This window comes from Ostrinia furnacalis, unplaced genomic scaffold (assembly GCF_004193835.3).
Source record: "Ostrinia furnacalis isolate ACB-3 unplaced genomic scaffold, ASM419383v2 OfSCF3012, whole genome shotgun sequence".
In the NCBI taxonomy this organism is placed as follows: Eukaryota; Metazoa; Arthropoda; class Insecta; order Lepidoptera; family Crambidae; genus Ostrinia; species Ostrinia furnacalis.
Genome location: NW_021133251.1, coordinates 930529 through 947833, shown reverse-complemented (window position 1 = coordinate 947833; position 17305 = coordinate 930529). Strand labels below are relative to the sequence as shown.

The following is a 17305-nucleotide window of genomic DNA, read 5'->3' as shown; positions in this document are numbered from 1 at the left end:
CTGAACGACTATTCTTTGTAGACTGTGGCCGATGTCATTTTGACATTGACATATGTGACGCTAACCCTCCTTGGCTATCGTGTTTGTGTTGAATTTATTTAAAATAATGATAATTAAATAACGTATACTTACTATTTAATACTAGTGATTGTAAGTAGATAATTAATTGATATTTAAAACCGTTCACAAAAGTATAAAACCATGGCGGACGATGTAATCAAGCATTCAGTTCACACCTTGGTGTTCAGATCTTTGAAGAGGTCTCACGACATGTTCCTATCTAACCAGGGACTTCTACCGCCTATAGACGAAAAAGCGTAAGTATCTGTGTTGTAATAATACACTCACGAGTGACTTAATTCATCATATTTCCTCATGACGCTTAAACAAAATCTCGTCAAAACTAACCTCTGACACATCTATTTTGTTGGTTTATTATAATTATTTTAGACTCATATTACTTCTAAATAAACACTAAATTATTTTTTTCATTTCTAGCCCATTGTGAAGTCGGTTTTGCTCATGATTGTCAATCATTTTAAAATATGAATAATTCTAAAATATACAACGGTATTTTGCCATACAAACGCATTCCTAATACGTGGTATTAATTTATATAGCAAAGCACTCCCTGATGGTGTGCCTAAACACAAATTGAAACATTAATTAAGTATCATGGGTCTTGTTTCAGAGAAAAGATACTGAAGACAGTAAAAGCAAGGGACAGTTATGGACAAGTGCTGGCAACTGTGCAGCAGGCACAAGCTGTCAAGCAGCAGGAGGCCATGAGCCGGCCGGAGACTCCACACGACATGACAGGTATGTCACATTTGTTCACATACTAGATTGAAGCTTTATAAGTTAACAATCGCTGTTCTATGTCTTATTCTTAGGCTGAGTTGCTCCATCTTACTTTAACTTTGACAAACATCAAAAATCTGTCAAACTCCATACAAAATTCACCGGTAATCGTTATTGTTACGGTTAAAACAAGGTGGTGCAACTCAGCCTTAATGTTTTTTGTGATTGATAATAACAATCATTCAATTTAATATTGGCAAATGAGATTATAACAATATATCTCATTTTCTAATTGCAAATAGAATTAATAACACTCTAAATTCTGTAACCAAAAAGAAGTCACTTAAAATTGCCACATTGAAACAGAATTCAATGAAATGCTAAAGATACTATCCAATATCTAAAACATAAAAAATCAATGGAAGACTTTTTTATGATTTCATCATTCACCATCACTAGAATGCTATTCATCAGCCAAAAACATACATTATTAAATTAAATTCCAACCGTTCCAGAGATGGCAGAATCAGCAGCGCTAGGGTCAGAGTCAGCCATGCTTCCCTATACTGGCCCAGCACCATCGCCTGCGCCGCCCGCGGGTGCCCTCACGGCTCTGCCTCGGAAGGCGCCCGCCATGCCCAAGCCCAAGTGGCACGCCCCTTGGAAACTGTTCAGGGTCATATCCGGGCATTTAGGATGGGTGAGATGTGTGGCAGTTGAACCGGGGAACGAGTGGTTTGCTACCGGTAAGTGTTGGATAAAGGTAGCTAGTGAATTTTAATAGCTTTTTAATAAATGGAAAAAGGAATTGTGAAAAAAATTAACTTTGATTTGAGATATTTTGAAAAATTAGTTTTTTTTACCTGTATTGAACAATAGCATTATTCAATAGTGTAGTTTTTCAAAAAAAATTTCATTTTTAAGATAATTTAACTATTCCATAAACTACACAGTTTAAATAAGAGTTAAAAGTCCACCAATCAGTAGATTTTTTTCTCAGTATTGCACAAAATATTAGCTTTGCATGGAATACCTTCTCTTCAAGACTGCTTGATAAAAAGAAATAATTTGATTTCTTTTTTCTAGGTGCTGCTGACAGAGTAATAAAAATTTGGGACTTAGCTAGTGGAAAACTAAAGGTGTCACTTACAGGACATGTCAGTACAGTCAGAGGTTAGTAAATTTCTTTTTTTAAATTGATTTTTATTCAATAAACAAGCTGATAGTCTGAATAATTTGCTTTGTTCTTTTGCAGGGTTGGAAGTATCATCAAGACACCCATATCTTTTCAGCTGTGGAGAAGACAGACAAGTTAAATGCTGGGACTTGGAATATAATAAGGTATGATTGTAAAATCTATACTAATATTATAAATGCGAAAGTAACTCTGTCTGTCTGTCTCTCTTTCACGCCTAAACCACTGAACCGATTTTGATGAAAGGACAATGACCAAAAATATATGAAGTGTGGTCCAAATGTCCACCACTAACGAGACCTATGTGGCAAAATAGTCTACTAAATACTGATTCATTATAAACAAACCGCAATCAAAAATATGCTGTCAGTAAAAAGTTATGACTGAATGAAAAGTCTGTTTTTTACCTTTTCATCCGAAAAATTTTCTTGATATAATTCTATCTATTGCACATTTTGGACTAATCTACGCATGTTATGTCATGTCGCATATGNGTACTAGAAAACAGTTATCAAGCAGAGAGGAAGAGAAAAGTTGAAGTTACAAGGCAAGAAATAAGAAAATAGCGATTGAGTACTAGGTATTCTAAATACGAGCTAGATTTCGCGGAGCGTGCGCGCGGCCTCTCTGCGTGGATAGCAAAATCGGACTGATGAACAGAGAAAATCGATGATCCACGATTGAGCGCCGGCCGCCCGATGACGCCCGAAACACGAAGATGGGGAAGTACCTATTCCGTGCGAGCCCGATGTCCGTGCCGCGCGCAAGGCGGTGGTATTATTGTATTCAATTACAAGTCACCGCTCCAAATGAAAGATATGAAATTTTCTTTTAAGATATGAAATTTTGTTTAGGTACTGAAATCAATCGAGTTTAAAAACAAAATCTTGTCTTATCTCCTATCGAAAGTGAAGGAACAAGAGTTTGCCAGTGTGTTATTTCTAGGTGTTCAGTTTGCGGTATTAAGTAAGTTAAGTTTTATTTTAATAATTACTATCGTAAAGACGTAAAAGTTATTAAGGTAGAGAGCTGGAAATGTAAGGAATAACGAACCTGTATGAAAGAGCATTATTGTCATCTGTTTACAGTACTTTTGAATGATAAGTAGGTACAAGCTTATCACACACATAAAAGCATGGTTTAATTAAAAAATAATAATAATGTAGGTTCTGTAAAAAAAATTATTTTGCGGAAGGAAGCAAATTCGTGTAAAAGGTTTTTTTATTAATTAAAGAGTACTTAATTAATTAGTTTTTAGAACAACAAATAAACTCGTAACATGATAAGGTGTAAGTAACTAATTTACTCATTACATTTTTAGGGTAGATTTGGATTAAGCTCTGTCCAGTAGTCGTCTTTGAACTCACAGCTGATTGTGGCTGATAGTTGACTGACTCATGGGCGAGCGCGGGTAGTGGGGCGCGGGACGGGAGGCGCAGCGTTTGCCCGGGTCACCGGGTGAGCGCCGCGCGCCGTTTGCGTTGGGGGACTATTCTGCACTGTAGTGGTCGATTATGGAAATCGTAGATATTTAAAATATAATTTAAAAAAATTTTGAAGTCAGTTTTTTTGCTGATTCGTGATCAGAATAAGCTACTTAATCAACTCCCTAAATATGGCGGGTATTGAAATCAACACCCTGTAGATGAGTTTTATTAAATATTATACTACTTTGCCTACGACTTTGTACGCGTGAAAATAGTTTGAATAACATTTCCCATTTTTACAACATTTGTCTTTACTGCTCCGCCCCTATTGGTTGTAGGGTGATGTTATTTATCCTAAAACTATCCTTGATAAATGAGCTATCCATAACAAAAAGAATTTTTCAAATCGGACCTAATTCCTGAGATTAGGGCGTAAACTACTAGAATTTTTCAAACAGTCATAACTTTTTACTGACAGCTTATTTTTTTTTCTTCCCATACTAAAAGTTAATCTCTATTTAACGGACTATAAGCCAATATAGGTCTCATTAGTGGTGGACATTTGGACCACTTTTGGTCATTGTCCTTTGGCATAGAGGTAGTTTGAGTCCCGGTTTTTGAAACAGGGACGCGCGTGATGAAATTTTTCTGTGACAGACAAAATTCCACGCGAGCGAAGTCGCGGGCGGAAAGCTAGTAAGATATATTTTAACTAAACTTGCGTCGTGGGCCGATCGTTGCATTAGCCACATCGTAATATGCCCAGGCAGCCGGGCACATCGTGATGCGCCAATCGATCGGTCCACGACACATACATACGCAATGCGGTAAGCGTGGCTAATTTTAAAACCTGTAAAGTGCCTGGATTCGTAAATATGATGTCATTAAAATAGCGACTGCTGTAAACTTATTGAATAAATAACACATAATTTTGGAATGTTATATTTTTACCGGTATGTAGCTAGCTCCTAATAATTCGTAGAATCCACACAAAATTTTGTGTTGTTTTGAGCACTTAAAATGTTAGGTGGCATCAATACGAATAAAACGAGCCCCTACTCGATGGGGTTGTGTCGTTTTATTGCGGAGTTCCTATGGTCACCTTGTAACTCCATCATCAGAGCCTGGTGACCATATAGGATTAAAGTTCTCGTCAATACAAATCAAACAAGCCCAAACTCGATGGGTTGGGTCGTTTTATTGCGGAGTTCCTATGGTCACCTTGTAACTCCATCATCAGAGCCTGGTGACCTTATAGGATTAAAATTCTCGTCAATACAAATCCAACAAGCCCAAACTCGATGGGATTGTGTCGTTTTATAGTGGAGTTCCTATATTATTGGTCACCTTCCAGCTCCATCATCAGACTAGCTCCATGTCATCATAATATTGCATTGTCACGCAATTTACACATGCATGTAAAATGTCAGCTCAGAACTTGAAAGATTTGATTATTTAGCGGGACAAATGAAACTAAATAAAAGCTTGTAAACTAAATAACCTTTCTGGCGCAGGGTAAAAAGACCCTGTATTCACTCTATCATATTTCCTTTGTTTAATAAACGAGTTTCGCAATAAAATGCATTAGTACCAAAATTGGTTTTAAATTCTAGTGAAACGAGATAAATCTAAAATAGGACAAGGTCAGTTGAGCAGTTGTCTCTTTCTCCCGCGTTATAGCATCTGCGAATCCGCTCAATAGGTTGTCCCTTTCCCACGCGCTGCGGTTTTTGCGAACCCGGCTGAGCGGCTGTCCCTTTCCCACGCGCCATGGTATTAGCGAATCCGGCCAAGTTCTTCTCTTCCTCACATGCAGCGCGCATTTGCGAATTCCAGGAACGCATTCAGACAGATATTGATTTGGTTTTCGCAGAATTATATTCAATGTAAATAACAATCTGTTGACCTAGATCTTGTAGAGATGAAACCTCAATTGTTTCGATGCACAATATTCACTATTACATACATACGAATGATGTTACGAATTCTGAGAACGCAACCGATAATAGATTTTCACAGTATTCAACTCAATGCGAGAAACAAACCCTCTTACTAATAAAAAGTTACAAGCGTTGAACAGTAGTTTAAAATGTAATTTCCAACAAAAACGTCCCTATAAACAAGTGTTCAACAAGTGTGTAACTATTCCCACTTCTCGTTCTCACTGCTGCAACTGCTGTGTAGCCAGGATCTGCAGCTTGACGAGAGCTTGTGTCACTTTTATTAGCAAGGAGTATTTACCTCGATCTTTCACTGCAACCTCCATCGTCTCTTCTAATACTCGAGTATATTCGCAGGTGATCCGGCACTACCACGGGCACCTGTCAGCCGTGTATACGCTCGCGCTTCACCCAAGCATCGACGTGCTCGTGTCGGCGGGACGGGACGCAACGGCGCGCGTCTGGGACATGCGCAGTAAGGCCAATGTCCACACGCTGGCCGGACACACGAATACTGTCGCCTCTGTTGCGTGCCAGGCGGCCGAGCCACAGGTAAGCGGATGTTTTTTTTTCCAGCAGTAACTGGCCAGGATCACATTTTTTTTAGGCTAACATCAGAAAACATACAGCCTAGTAATAGAATACCGTCGTTTCGGTTGCGTGCCAGTCGGCCAAGCCGCAGGTAATGCGATGAGCTTTTTTTCAGCAGTAACTGGCCAGGATCACATTTTTTTAGGCTAAGATCAGAAAACATACAGCCTAGTAATAGAATACCGTCGTTTCGGTTGCGTGCCAGTCGGCCGAGCCGCAGGTAATGCGATGAAGAGGAGTATTTATTTGTTTCTTTTTTCCAGCAGTGTGGACAGGATCATATAAGGCTAAGATCAGAAACCATACAGCCTAGTCATTAGTCTTGTGGGTTTCTAATTTTAAATCAGCAGCTGTTCCAGAACTGTCTTTTTCCCCTTTCTTTATGGCTTTAGAGGACCTGCCAGTATCAGTAAGACCAATGTCCACACGCTGGCCGGACACACGAATACTGTGGCCTCTGTTGCGTGCCAGGCGGCCGAGCCCCAGGTAATGCGATGAGTTTTTTTTCCAGCAGTAACTGGCCAGGATCATCAATGATAAGGCTAAGATCCGAAAGCATACAGCCTAGCATTAGTCTGGTGGGTTTCTAATTTCAAATCTGCAGCTGTTCCAGAACACTTTTTTTTTCTTTATGGCTTTAGAGGACCTGTACACCCTGGCAAGCCACACGAATACCGTCACTTCTGTTACGTGCCAGGCGGCCTAGCCGCAGGTTTTTTTTTCCGGCAGTAACAAGCCAAGCCAAGCCAAGCGGGAAGAGCCTGGATGCGGGCAGCGCAGGACCGTTCATTGTGGAAAACCTTGGGGGAGGCCTTTGTCCAGCAGTGGACGTCATTTGGCTGAAACGAACAAGCCAAGCTCATTAAAAAGGCTAAGGTCAGAATCAAAAAACCATGCTGCTTAGTCATTTTCTTTTTTCCAGCAGTATGATCATAATAAAAAAAAGGCTAAGGACAGAGATTATTCTGCCTAGTCATTGGGGAGTTTAGAATTTCAAATAGATAGTTGTTCCAGAACATTTGTTCGTTTCAGCTGAATGACGTCTTGACGTCCACTGCTGAACAAAGGCCTCCAGAACACTGCCTTTTTTTCTTTATGTGGTTTTAGCGGACACTAAATATCAACCTGTAAGAGCACAGGCCCAAACAAATTAATTGAGAGACCTGCTTTAAGTAATGATAAGTTTCTATCACTTAAAAGTAAACTTAAAGTGGCATAATATCTTTCTGATTTCCAGATCATAACCGGCTCCCACGACTCAACCATCCGTCTATGGGACCTCGCCGCCGGCAAATCCATGTGCACACTGACCAACCATAAGAAATCCGTCCGCTCCGTGGTCATCCACCCGTCGTTATACACGTTCGCGTCCGCTTCCCCGGACAACATCAAGCAGTGGAAGTGTCCGGAGGGCAAGTTCATCCAGAACTTGTCCGGACACAACGCGATCGTTAACTGTATGGCTGTGAATCCCGAGGGTGTGTTGGTCAGTGGAGGGGACAACGGGACCATGTACTGCTGGGATTGGCGGACGGGGTATAACTTCCAGAGGTTGCAGGTTTGTTGTTTTTTACTAAATAGAAATGTATAATTAATTATGTAATGTGAAATTTTGTGATACCATAGACCACAAGTAAACTAGTGTAGGGCTCTCACTTCAAGGCTTTTATAACCCACTGACCATGGGCTCATGCATTACATGCTTATTAGTGGAGGAGTCTGTCTTCTTACTTACAAATATGTAGGTTATACTTTCCTGTTTTTGTAGGGTAATAATCGTCTTTAACTGTCAAAATGCATCTTTCACATTGCTGTTTACAAAAGAAAGCTGTGACGTTATCAGATTCCGGTCTCGCTCCAATCACAGTTTGACTTTCGCCTGGGACAAATGGCCTTCAATTGCTAAATTGTTGGCGGTCAATCTGTATAATATTCTGGCTATAAGTAGTTCGTGTCATCCACGAAGACGCGCCCCACCAATTTTTGGTCGAGGAAAGCACGGGGTGCGGGGAGTTTGATCCGAGCTATCCGAGCGGCATTATTGTAGTTTTAAATTTAGTTTTAGTTTTAAATTTAAATTTATATTAACATTATTTTCCTTTTACACCAGGCTCGCCGGTAGGGATGCGCAGTAGCTAATAGGGCTTCCCGCTAAAAATAAGTGTCGGGACATCCTATAAGGTGTCCCAACTAAAACTGAGCGGGCGCCCTATTAACATGCATTCGTCTCTTTCTTTTTAAAATCTGTTGTATTGTTTTTTGTAATGTGTGTTAATAAAGTTATTTATTATTATTATTAGTGTGCGTGTGCACTTATGGATATTTAGCGTGTACTGACAACACTCAAACACTGGGGGAAGAATGGTGGGGCGCGTCTTCGTGGATGATACGATCTATACACAGGAATCGCAGTGGTGGGAACGAGAGGGAAAGGTAGAAAAGGGTGGAAACGATAAGTGATTTCAATCGATTATTTCTAAACAATACAAATAAAATAAATATAAATAAATAACTTTGGACAATTTCACACAGCGCTATCTAGCCCCAAGTAAGCGATTAATATGCTTGTGTTATGGGTGCTAGCTTAACGGATATACTACATAATATACTTTGTTTTTGTTTTTTAATATGTGGCTGTAACTAAATGTATGGAAGCTGGAAACATTGATTTTTTTGGATAGATCCAGTTTATTCTGCAACCTATTACTGATACCGTTTGATAGAGCTCATGAAGCACTTTCAGGATAGTAACTAGTTTTTTGATATCTTTTATAGTTTATAAATAATCGAGCGAGATCAATTATCGTTTCTACCCTGTATAGTCCCAATAACTATTCTTGATCGTTTTACTTTTGTTTGCAGTCGGCAGTGCAACCAGGCTCCATGGATTCCGAAGCGGGCATCTTCGCGATGTCGTTCGACCGCTCGGGCTCGCGCCTCATCACGGCGGAGGCAGACAAGACCATCAAGATCTACCGCGAGGACGAGGCCGCGTCGGAAGAGACGCACCCCATTAACTGGCGACCAGAGATCTTGAAGAGGCGGAAGTTCTAAATATACGATTTTATACCAGTCTTGAGTTTTATTTTGGTCAACGTTTCAGATGGTAGACTACCAGTGGCCTGGTCTAATTCACGTATTTGGAAACAATCAAAATGTCATTGACGTTTAGAAGTCGTCCTATTGAAAAACAGTCCTAAATCCGTAATCACGTGGCATTTAGATAGAACGATTACTCAATATGATCGCATTAAAACGTAATCGACTCCGAGACGTGATCTCCATTTTGATAACCCTAAAAAATAGGTTCGTTCGTTCGTTCGTTTCAGCCGAAAGACGTCCACTGCTGGACAAAGGCATCCCCCAAGGATTTCCACAAAGACCGGTCCTGCGCCGCTTGCATCCAGGTACTTCCCGCGACCTTCACCAGATCGTCGGTCCACCTAGTGGGAGGCCTGCCCACGCTACGTCTTCCAGCTCGTGGTCGCCACTCAAGAACTTTTCTGCCCCAGCGGCCATCATCTCTTCGAGCTATGTGCCCCGCCCACTGCCACTTGATTTTAGCGATTCTGCGGGCTATGTCAGTCACTCTGGTTCTCCTACGGATCTCCTTATTTCTGATTCGATCACGCAGGGAAACTCCGAGCATAGCACGCTCCATCGCTCTTTGGGTGACCTTGAGCCTTCTTATGAGGCCCATAGTAAAAAATAGGTAAATTATAAAAAATCTATCAATTAACACTAAATTGGACCAAAAACTGTTATAAAAATCGGAGTAAAATCCCAAAAAAATAGGCTATTATTCCATTCTAACATGTATGTCATGTGACGGGTCTGGGTGTTACCTTATTATTATTCTGTGGTGTTACTATGTATGTGTATGTAACTACAGTATTTTATAGTTTTAAAGAATGAAAATTCGATAAATGGCTTTTTAAAATTTTAATGTTTTTAAAAAATAATATTTTATTAGACATAATTGAATTTTACAACCTAATTCAAACAAAGCTTGTCACAAAATGAGTATTTTACAATACATATCAGTCACGTGTGGAATGTGCTGTTTGTGTTTTAAAACATGATACCTATTATAACGCTTGATTTTTTCGTGATATTGCTTCGCAATTCGTGATGTGAATAGAAAAGTACAAAAAATATTTCAACATGATAAGTTTTTACACATACATTTTCCATTAACATGACAAACAATGTCTAAACTACATAAATACTTCCATTCTTCCACAATATCTTACATTCCTCGACTTATTATTTCTCAAGCATATTCATTTCTCGCTGGCAAATATTAATTGAATATTTGTTTGGTTACTTTTTACACTAGAGTTTTAGTGCATTACATACTCTATTTTCTCCTCTTAGATAAAGATGTACCATCTTTCTGAAGAATAAACGTCCAATTATTCTTTAACTAATTACCAGCATCTCCATTCACACAATGTTCTCAATTTTTAAAGCCATACATTAGGATCAACTTTGTGAAGCCAACTAAACAAGCCTGCCAGCAAGCTTGCTTATTATAATAAAGGTTATTGCATTATTTCTGCAAATATATTAACGCTATATTTATTATTCCATGATTTACAAAACAATTACTCTGAGATTTATTTGTATCTCCTATAATTGCATAATTTATTTTCTTTGAAAAAATCTATAAAAAATGTATACAGCAGCTGAAGCATAAATGCAAAAGACACAGTTTCAATGAGAGTTAAAAAAAACCTAATCGAGTTCTACTCTATAGTTTTGATTGTACATAGCAGTTTTGTGATTAATTTATTTATTGACATCTGCTCAAAGCATTCAAATATTTTTATGTAAAAAATGGTTGGGCACCGCTGAATCTTTTAAAAAAATAATAGAGGCTGCATAATCAGTCTGCGCTCAAGACAAAGCTGCTTGAGGTTTTAAAATAGATTAATAGGTGATAAGGTAATGATTCCGTCTGCAAAGGTCTAAGAAACGAGCAATATTTTAGGACAATGTCTTACTGAAAATATTAGGAGACTTTACCTTAATATTTCGAGTCTTGGAGCAATTTTATCAAAAAATCGTGCTCGTTTTAAGGTCCTTAGGGGCCGTTTGTGAATTAGCGTGATCAGATCTCGTCGTCCAGGTCGAATTCTTCGACTGGGAAGTCTCCCACAGTCACGTACACGGGCTTGACGAAGCCGCCATATTTGGGCGGGCACGTGAAGTAACGCTTGCCGTTGACACTGAAAAATAAATAAATATTTTTTTGAGAAACATTAAAGGAAGCATGCACAGTACACACGAAGAAATATACTAGCCACCGCCGAGAAATACGCTTACCCTCCCGTCATCTATCGCTTTCGCTCTCAGCACGATCAATAAGGTCGCTTTGGAACATTACGAAACGGGGCGGCTCGTCGTACTGCACGCCGATTCAGAGCCCTTTAGCGCCTTCTAGCTGCACGTTGTAGCGCACGGCGGATCATTTAGACCACGGTAAGGTGTCGTTATCGTTATGCGCGTCTTAGTTTGACATATTTTTACAGAAGTACCTGATGCGCTGTCATCAGTACAAATTACTACGTGTAGATAGACAACAAGACAGTACTCACGAGCTATCGTTCTTGCCTCGCGGCTCGTCGTACTCCACGCCGATCCACAGCCCCTTGGCTCCCTCTAGAGGCCCTTTGGCTCCCTTTAGCACACGGCAACGGGGCTCACTTATACCACAATAACATTTCTGATAGTATTTAGCCCCCTGAGTAGATCGATGTATCGCCGTTTGAACACATGTTTCGCGCGTGTGACGCGCATCCTAACCGTTTATCTCGATGTGTTGCCAAGCAAAGAGCAAGGTACTCACGAGCCATAATTATTGTCGCGCGGCTCATAGTACTCCACGCCGATCCACAGCCCCTTGGCTCCCTCCAGCGGCCCGTTGTATCGCACGGCGTCGCGGCTCACTTATACCACAATAAAATTTCTGATAATATTTAGCCCCCCATGTTACGACATCTAGATACTAAGACAGTACTCACGAGCCATTATTCTTCCCGCGCGGCTCGTCGTACTCCACGCCGATCCACAGCCCCTTGGCTCCCTCCAGCGGCCCGTTGTAGCGCACGGTGGCGCGGCGCGGCGGCTAATTTATACCAAAGATTTCTTATCTTGATGCGCGTCCTAGTCCGGCAAATATACATAGGAGTACCAAGATACCATTGTTTACTTCGATGTACTGCCAAGCAATTTAAAAGTATAAACACTCACGAGCCATCGTTCTTCCCGCGCGGCTCGTCGTACTCCACGCCGATCCACAGCCCCTTGGCTCCCTCCAGCGGCCCGTTGTAGCGCACGGTGGCGCGGCGCGACGACAAATTTATAGCACGCTAACATCTTATCGTGAAGCGCATTCTAGCCCGACAGATATCCATTGAAGTACACAGACACCAGTGTATAACGATGTACTGCCAAGCAATTTAAAAGTATAAACACTCACGAGCCATCGTTCTTCCCGCGCGGCTCGTCGTACTCCACGCCGATCCACAGTCCCTTGGCTCCCTCTAGCGGCCCGTTGTACCGCACGGCGGCGCCGCTCACTTATACCACAATAAAATTTCTGATAATATTTAGCCCCCCATGTATTACGAGTTACGACATCTAGATACTAAGGCCATCGTTCTTGCCTCGTGACTCGTCATACTCCACGCCGATCCGCCCTAGCGGCCCGTTGTAGCGCACGGCGGCTCGATGGCTTATTTACGCCACGGTAAGATTTTATTGTGACGTGCGTCCTAGCCCTGCATTTGCAGCTGATATCCATAGGAGTACCAAGATACCATTGTTTACTTCGATATATTGCCAAGCAGTTTAAAAGTATAAATACTCACGAGCCATCGTTCTTCCCTCGCGGCTCGTCGTACTCCATGCCGATCCACAGTCCCTTGGCTCCCTCCAGCGGCCCGTTGTACCGCACGGCGGCGCGGCGCGGTAGCTTATTTACACCACAATAAGATTTTTAATCGTGACGCGCTTCCTAGCCCAGCAGATTAGCCCCCTGTTTTAGCTCGATGCCGTTTGGTCGTATTATAGCGTCTAGATAGACAACAAGGCAGTACTCACGATCCATCGTTCTTCCCGCGCGGCTCGTCGTACTCCACGCCGATCCACAGCCCCTTGGCTCCCTTCTAGCTGACTGTTGTATCGCACGGCGGCAAACTTATGCCATAATAAGGTTTCTGATAGTGACGCGCGTCCTAGCCCGGCAGATTACCCCCTGTTTAGCTTGATGTATTGCCGTTTCTAGTTTCTACAATGTATCATGAAGTCCGACAACAGTCTTCTCAATACTCACGAGCCATCGTTCTTCCCGCGCGGCTCGTCGTACTCCACGCCGATCCACAGCCCCTTGGCTCCCTCCAGCGGCCCGTTGTATCGCACGGCGGCGCGGCGCGGCGGCTGCTGCGGCACGCGCACCTCGCATCGCGCGCCAACCACCACCGCTGCTGCCAACCTGAGGAGCACCAGTTCTATTGTCATTATCAGTGGGCAGTGGCGGCGTAGCATGGCTTGGCACCCGGATCACCCCCCCCCCCCCCCCCTCCCATGCTCGGGGTTACGGCACCCCAGAATGGTTAGGTCCCCCCCCCCATCTTTGTCATGCAGCTGTGCCAGTGAGTACTAATCTGCGAGACTTTTGTCACCCCCTGATGCTTGGCACCCGGGGCGGACCGCCCCCACCGCCCCCCTCCTTACGCCGCTACTGTCAGTGGGCTGAGTGTGAGTTTACATCAAAAATGTATGAAAATTTTAGTTTTTGAACGTTTCCCGCTAGGGGCGCTGTACAATCCGTCATGCATTGAGCGCGTTTAATAAAAACTCACACTAGGCCCTCAGGTCATTAAAGGCCTGCGCTAAGGCCTATTAATGTACGCTCGCGGCATAAACCCGCCTCCCGTCGCGCGTGTGGTAACGCCATAGTTGCTCATACTACTTTCCGACATAGAAAAGCGCCCGCGCGAGTCTTTCAGTAGCGCCCGCTCTGATTTACCAAAGGCAAATAGAGACTTTACTCTCTCACTATGAATGTAATAAATATTCGCAAATGATGAGAACATTTTGTGAATGCATTAATTAACAAAAATGGAATTATTCTGATATTTTTCTATTATTTTATCTCTATCAGTATTAACACGTTGGACGCCGCGAGGCTCACCGGTGAGCCTCGAACAATACAATTTCCATTGTGTCTAGCGTCTCGGTGTTCAATGACTTAATATTATTATTGGTTTAACCTAAATTGATATTGTTAATTAAATATAAATAAATAAATATAAATATCCTTGGATATTTTACACTGAAAAATTATTGATCTACTAATTGTTTATAAAATATCAAACCTGGCTTCCTCCTCCAATTCTTTCTGTTGCTGCTCTTTGAGTTTGTTCATCTCTTCCTCATTGTACTTGCCGAGCCGATTGCGCTGCAGGAATGAGCGGAGTGTGTCGCCTTTCTTTTCATACTCTTCTTCTGACAGACGGAACCTGGAACAGTGACAAATTAAATGTTACTTACTTCAAATAAATGTTTTACAATTATCAATCTCAGGTCTAAAAGCCAACTCTTTTGTTTGTAATGAAAAATTCATAAAATGTGTACTTTTGAATGTTTGCCACTTTCTTATTCATTGCCATGACTTTCGAGGTGCATAAGACACTAAATTACATGTATGCATTTTGTGTACAAATAGCATAAGTGCCAGCAGTGGTCAAAATTGAATAAAATATTTTTGATGTTGATTTGATTTTAAATAAATTGTTTACCTCTCAGCACTATCTGTGCCAGCAAAGTCAGTGACAAGAGTAAATTTGTCAATAACGTGTATCCTCATTCCATCGTCGATGGGGTAGGAGCCCAAAAGAGCGTTGTCATTGTCAATGTCACAGACGAAGTTGTTCTTGCTATCATAGAGCTTGAGCTTCATTGTAGTCGCTGAGCCTCCAGTCACCAACTCCAGTTTTGTCTGGTAAATTATGATCACACTGAATTTTGAAATATGTCTCATCAATAACATACAGTAGAATCTCGATTATCCGGATATCCGATTATCCGGACTCATTCTTCACAGTTTCTAATTACCGATTAAGAGTCTGGACCCATAAAAATGGACGGCGCCGCCACCGTAACACGGTATGGACTTCGTCTTAGTTCATTGTTAAAAGAAATGGATTCATCCAATGGTCTAAAATTTACATTTTTAGACTCTAAATGATGTATTGAAAACCCTTTCTATCGTAAAAAGTTAATTATTGTTTGATTTTACTTTGAAATCGATTATCCGGATTTTCGATTATCCGGAACACCCCTGGTTTTAATTGATCCGGATAATCGGGATTCTACTGTAATTACAGTAGAATCCCGATTCTATAGCCCTCAGAAAGTAGGTACATTCTACATAGGTATGTAACATGATCTCATATTCGCTGCTTCTTGTTTTATAAATATCGAAGGAGTATTAATTGCTTATACCTATAGCAATTTAAAATGATCAAAACACATAAATGATAACAACAATAAGTTAGTCATGTAGGCAACGCAACCTACGCAACAAAAACTACGTCGTAAAAGTTATTTCTTACGTAAAATTATGATAATTTATCATGAAAAGAGCACTTCAATTATTGTATAGTGGTTCTATATTAAATAATAAGTTAAAAAATATGAAATAAATATGCAGATGTGAGTCATCTAACCTTAAACTCGGCCACAGCGATTCCCTTCTTGAACCTCCTCTCAATGGGGGCCGCATCCTCGGCGTCTGACTTCGTGATATGCACATTCACATAATCCTGAGTGATAACTTCAATACCTTCCATAATTTTAGAGTAAATTTTTCGCCGAATACAAAGAAGAAAACGCGATCTCACACAATCACAAAACAATTCTGACAGACAGTGTCACTGTCATAAGAAAATTGACAGTAACGTCTGTCAAATAACGGGCTACCGTTACCGATTCACAATAACGTTATTTCGTTCCGACTCGAAACCTCGTTTCCTCTCTAGATGGCGCTATTTATGATGCTAGCTTTCGCCGATAGATGGCGTATGGTACGATGATAAAAGCTGTACCCCTGGCACGAAAATCTCGTAACTTTGTAAAGCGTTTGACAAATTAATTATTTATTATTAAACGGGATGTAGGTAGGTATATAGCTTTAAGTATGGATCAAACAAAATAGAATGATTCTACAACTCAAAGTAACAACTTTTCCCAAGTCATGGAAGTTCAATCTTACAAAAGTATTTACCTGTATACAGGGTGTCCCAAAATTAGCACGTTACACTGACACCAGAGGTAAATGAGCTTAAGTAAGACGCATCTAACAAGTATAAGTCCATCATATTTCAAAACTCATCAAACTTTTCTATGGAAATGAATAAATAAAATTGGTCATATCTTAAAACTTATGAAACTTTTCTATGGACATAATAAGCTTGTTCGATGCGTCTTTGACTCAGCTACCTCCAGTGTCAAGTGTGACGTGCTAATTTTGGGACACTGTATAGATGACCCACGCTGAACTGTCCCGCCAAACTCAATGACAGGGGGGCGCTACCATCGTTCAACTATATGGTTTCCAACATGGCAAAAATCTGAACCAGCGATCCGGTATTGACGGTGGCGCCCCACTGTCAATGTCATCGACAGGACAGTCCAGTATTTTGGAACTATATAAAAATTGTCATCAAAAATGGGGACACGAGAGCAAGTTTATTCAATCCATTTTTATGTTTTATGTATTTGAGCAGTAGAAAGAATCACTTTGTGAGATTCATACATAGCTGTCACAGTCAACTCGTAATTGGTCTAGAGGTGTATTTTTTTGCAATATTAATGTAGTGTTTTTTCCCTTTGATAAAAGGGAGTACTCTCTGCACTAGGAAAAGTTTTAAGTTTTCAGAACTTTTACATCTTTTCAAGATGGTTCCTACAGAATACATGTTCTGAATGGAACCTGATACACGATGAGTAGGAGCCATTTTGGTTAAATTATATAAGTGTAATTTAAATTGTGTAAAACTATTATGTTAAACTATTTTTCTTTTTTCTTTCTAAGTTTTAATTAAATGTACTTTTATCAAAATCAGTTCGGCCATTTTAATATGCAACTTTATGAACATGACAGCAAGGCCAGTAATATAATTAGTGGTATCATTAAAATAATGAACATTTGTGAGAAAATATTAAATTTAAAATATTGATTTCCGAAATGAAAGAACAACGATTTAAACGTTATAGGTGTTAAGAAAAACAATTCAGGCATTTTAATTTAGATGTCATCTCTGAGCGGGTCACACTACGAT

The 17305-nt window shown here is 40.7% G+C and overlaps 3 protein-coding genes across 6 annotated transcripts in view; 1 reads left to right on the top strand and 2 right to left on the bottom strand.

Moving 5' to 3' along the window:
* LOC114356968 (uncharacterized) overlaps nt 1–203 on the bottom strand; it is a 69431-nt gene extending 69228 nt beyond the window's left edge. The window contains exon 1 of the mRNA XM_028310369.1: nt 188–203. Within this exon, the coding sequence (XP_028166170.1) occupies nt 188–203 (16 nt within the window). The remainder of the gene's footprint in view (nt 1–187) is intronic.
* On the top strand, nt 56–9026 carry Tango4 (transport and golgi organization 4). Its single transcript, XM_028310360.1, has 8 exons — nt 56–317; nt 692–819; nt 1317–1547; nt 1888–1974; nt 2057–2142; nt 5721–5915; nt 7192–7512; nt 8817–9026. The coding sequence occupies exons 1-8, from the start codon at nt 202–204 to the stop codon at nt 9006–9008; spliced, it is 1356 nt and encodes a 451-aa protein (XP_028166161.1). The 5' UTR covers nt 56–201; the 3' UTR covers nt 9009–9026.
* An 884-nt stretch (nt 9027–9910) lies between these two features.
* TBCB (tubulin-binding cofactor B) lies at nt 9911–15900 on the bottom strand. Of its 4 annotated transcripts, none has more exons than XM_028310355.1 (6): nt 15692–15900; nt 14762–14961; nt 14339–14482; nt 13294–13452; nt 12830–12933; nt 9911–11185 (listed from the first exon to the last, which is right to left on the bottom strand). In XM_028310355.1, the coding sequence occupies exons 1-6, from the start codon at nt 15812–15814 to the stop codon at nt 11118–11120; spliced, it is 798 nt and encodes a 265-aa protein (XP_028166156.1). In that variant the 5' UTR covers nt 15815–15900; the 3' UTR covers nt 9911–11117. The 4 variants fall into 4 exon arrangements, with proteins under 4 accessions (XP_028166156.1, XP_028166158.1, XP_028166159.1 ...); XM_028310357.1 differs by having other exon boundaries at nt 12830–12891; nt 13356–13452; nt 15692–15899; XM_028310358.1 differs by lacking the exon at nt 12830–12933 and having other exon boundaries at nt 15692–15898.
* Nucleotides 15901–17305: the final 1405 nt, after the last annotated feature.

What these genes read in the sequence shown, in the direction of transcription:
- Tango4 (XM_028310360.1), top strand. Translation starts at nt 202, where the DNA reads ATGGCGGACGATGTAATCAAGCATTCAGTTCACACCTTGGTGTTCAGA. An exon ending in GAACGAGTGGTTTGCTACCG is followed by an intron (nt 1,548 to 1,887) that starts GTAAGTGTTGGA and finishes TCTTTTTTCTAG; the next exon opens with GTGCTGCTGACAGAGTAATA. An exon ending in ATAACTTCCAGAGGTTGCAG is followed by an intron (nt 7,513 to 8,816) that starts GTTTGTTGTTTT and finishes TTTTGTTTGCAG; the next exon opens with TCGGCAGTGCAACCAGGCTC.
- TBCB (XM_028310355.1), bottom strand. Translation starts at nt 15,814, where the DNA reads ATGGAAGGTATTGAAGTTATCACTCAGGATTATGTGAATGTGCATATC. An exon ending in CGCGGGAAGAACGATGGCTC is followed by an intron (nt 12,934 to 13,293) that starts GTGAGTATTGAG and finishes GGTGTAAATAAG; the next exon opens with CTACCGCGCCGCGCCGCCGT. An exon ending in CGAGGGAAGAACGATGGCTC is followed by an intron (nt 11,186 to 12,829) that starts GTGAGTATTTAT and finishes TTTATTTTTCAG; the next exon opens with TGTCAACGGCAAGCGTTACT.